General features: G+C 46.2%; 1 protein-coding gene across 1 annotated transcript in view; it reads right to left on the bottom strand.

Moving 5' to 3' along the window:
* Positions 1–1445, bottom strand: part of txnipa (thioredoxin interacting protein a) — a 6783-nt gene extending 5338 nt beyond the window's left edge. The window contains exons 1-4 of the mRNA XM_015026845.1: positions 1435–1445; positions 1355–1385; positions 464–823; positions 73–375 (exon numbers count right to left, since the gene is read on the bottom strand). Coding sequence (XP_014882331.1) covers positions 73–375; positions 464–823; positions 1355–1385; positions 1435–1445 — 705 coding nt within the window. The remainder of the gene's footprint in view (positions 1–72; positions 376–463; positions 824–1354; positions 1386–1434) is intronic.
* Positions 1446–1829: the final 384 nt, after the last annotated feature.

The raw sequence follows: 1829 nt of genomic DNA on the forward strand, positions 1-1829 counted from the left end.
TCCTGCAGTGAATATCAGGCATCGATGTCTAATGATGTCACTAAGCGAACCAACTTGTCTTGAGATGCCTACCTCAGTGTATGTTGGAGGTGATGGGAACTGGAAGCTGGGTGCACTCATGAAGATGGGACTGTCGTCACAGTCAACATCATCCAGCAGCGGGGTAAGAGGCTGGTCCAGACGGCAGTCCTTAGTGATGTCACAGTAACTTGGAGGCTCAGAGGGCATCCTGAGGGACACCCAACTCTGAGACGCATTGCTGACTGAACCCTCTTGGCTGCTAACACTGTTGCTACGGCTACCAAGACCAGCAGTTCCAATAACCAGAGGTAGCTCTAGAATTAGCTTCTCACTACCTGGGATGTGGACATAAATCTGTCAAATGAATGAGGAAGGCATAAATTAGGAACGTTCTCCCAACAAAAGCACGTGGGTAGCACTCAGACTGGCACAGCAGACTTACCATTAGTGCATACTCCACACGAATGATGTTGCAGCCAAGCATGGATGGTTTGATCTTTGGCACCTTGATAGTCTTTCCCTGCCAGGCATCACACATGCCTGAGATAATATGGTTTCCACGCACCGAAGAAAGCTTCTGACGGAAGACCTTGGTGCGGCCATTGGCCTGGTACGTATGTTTGGCAATGATGGCGGCCTTGGGCACCACAATGCGTGAGCAAGTGTTCTCAAACTTTGCATTGATACAAATGTCTTCGCCCTCGCAGAATCCACGCCGGTCAATTTTTGCATTCAGCGACACCTGACCGTCAGGGATGAACATGCAGGTGACCTTCTTCTCCTTTGTGCCACCTGTGGGAGACTAATGGCACACAGAAAAATACAAATCATCTCTACTGGTAACTTTATGTCCAACTAATCCTCAAGGATTTTGTACAGATTATGCTTAAAATGCCTACTTGAAGTTCCTTTAAATGGTACAAAAATATTGGTCTCTTCAGCCAGTGAATGTTTTGAAGAGTTGAATCAACAAAAAAGGTTTGAAAAGACGTGCAGTTTGCGTGACGTAACTGGAGGTGACCGGAGCCCACCGGCTCTGACTCCTGAGCTCAAGGAGGTTTTGTTCGCTCAGGTTGGTTAAAACTTGTTTATGTGAGGCTGTTCAGGCTGCAATTGATCTGGACATGGTGAGGGGGAAAAAAACTACAGAAAAAAAACGTATTTTAAACTTAGGTGAGATTCATGCAGGTGGGAAGGCAAGATTTTGCCACAAACAGTATGTCAACTAACATGACAATCTGCAGTTAGCATTTCTGCGAGCAGGCTTACAAACAAAGTAATCCGAATGAACACTCAGAGGTAAAAGTAGGAGGGTACGGTTGGGTCTGCGTACCCGTAAAAGATTTAGCAGGGGTTCGCAGTACCTGCAAGAGAGAGGAGCGGCTGTCTGCTGTAAAGAATCAACGGGTTCACTGTGCAGCCATGAGTGCACCAACTAATCAGCTGTGACAGATTCGTTTTTCAAGAACAATCTAAAACACGACTTGGTTAATAAATAGCTTTTTTCCCCATTTCATATTGTTTCTGAACTTTTCGTACTTTACTAGAGCAGGGCTGCAACACGTTGGTCACGGAAGGTTTTGAGTCGAACTCGGCATTAGGTGACAAACTGAACACTGCCAGGACACTGAGACCAGCACATCCTCCTCTGACTCCTAATCAAAATGTTCATAACTTNTTCGCAGTACCTGCAAGAGAGAGGAGCGGCTGTCTGCTGTAAAGAATCAACGGGTTCACTGTGCAGCCATGAGTGCACCAACTAATCAGCTGTGACAGATTCGTTTTTCAAGAACAATCTAAAACACGAC

The sequence above is a fragment of the Poecilia latipinna genome, unplaced genomic scaffold, assembly GCF_001443285.1.
Source record: "Poecilia latipinna isolate Pla-1442-1.1 unplaced genomic scaffold, P_latipinna-1.0 Scaffold5432, whole genome shotgun sequence".
Taxonomy (NCBI): domain Eukaryota; kingdom Metazoa; phylum Chordata; class Actinopteri; order Cyprinodontiformes; family Poeciliidae; genus Poecilia; species Poecilia latipinna.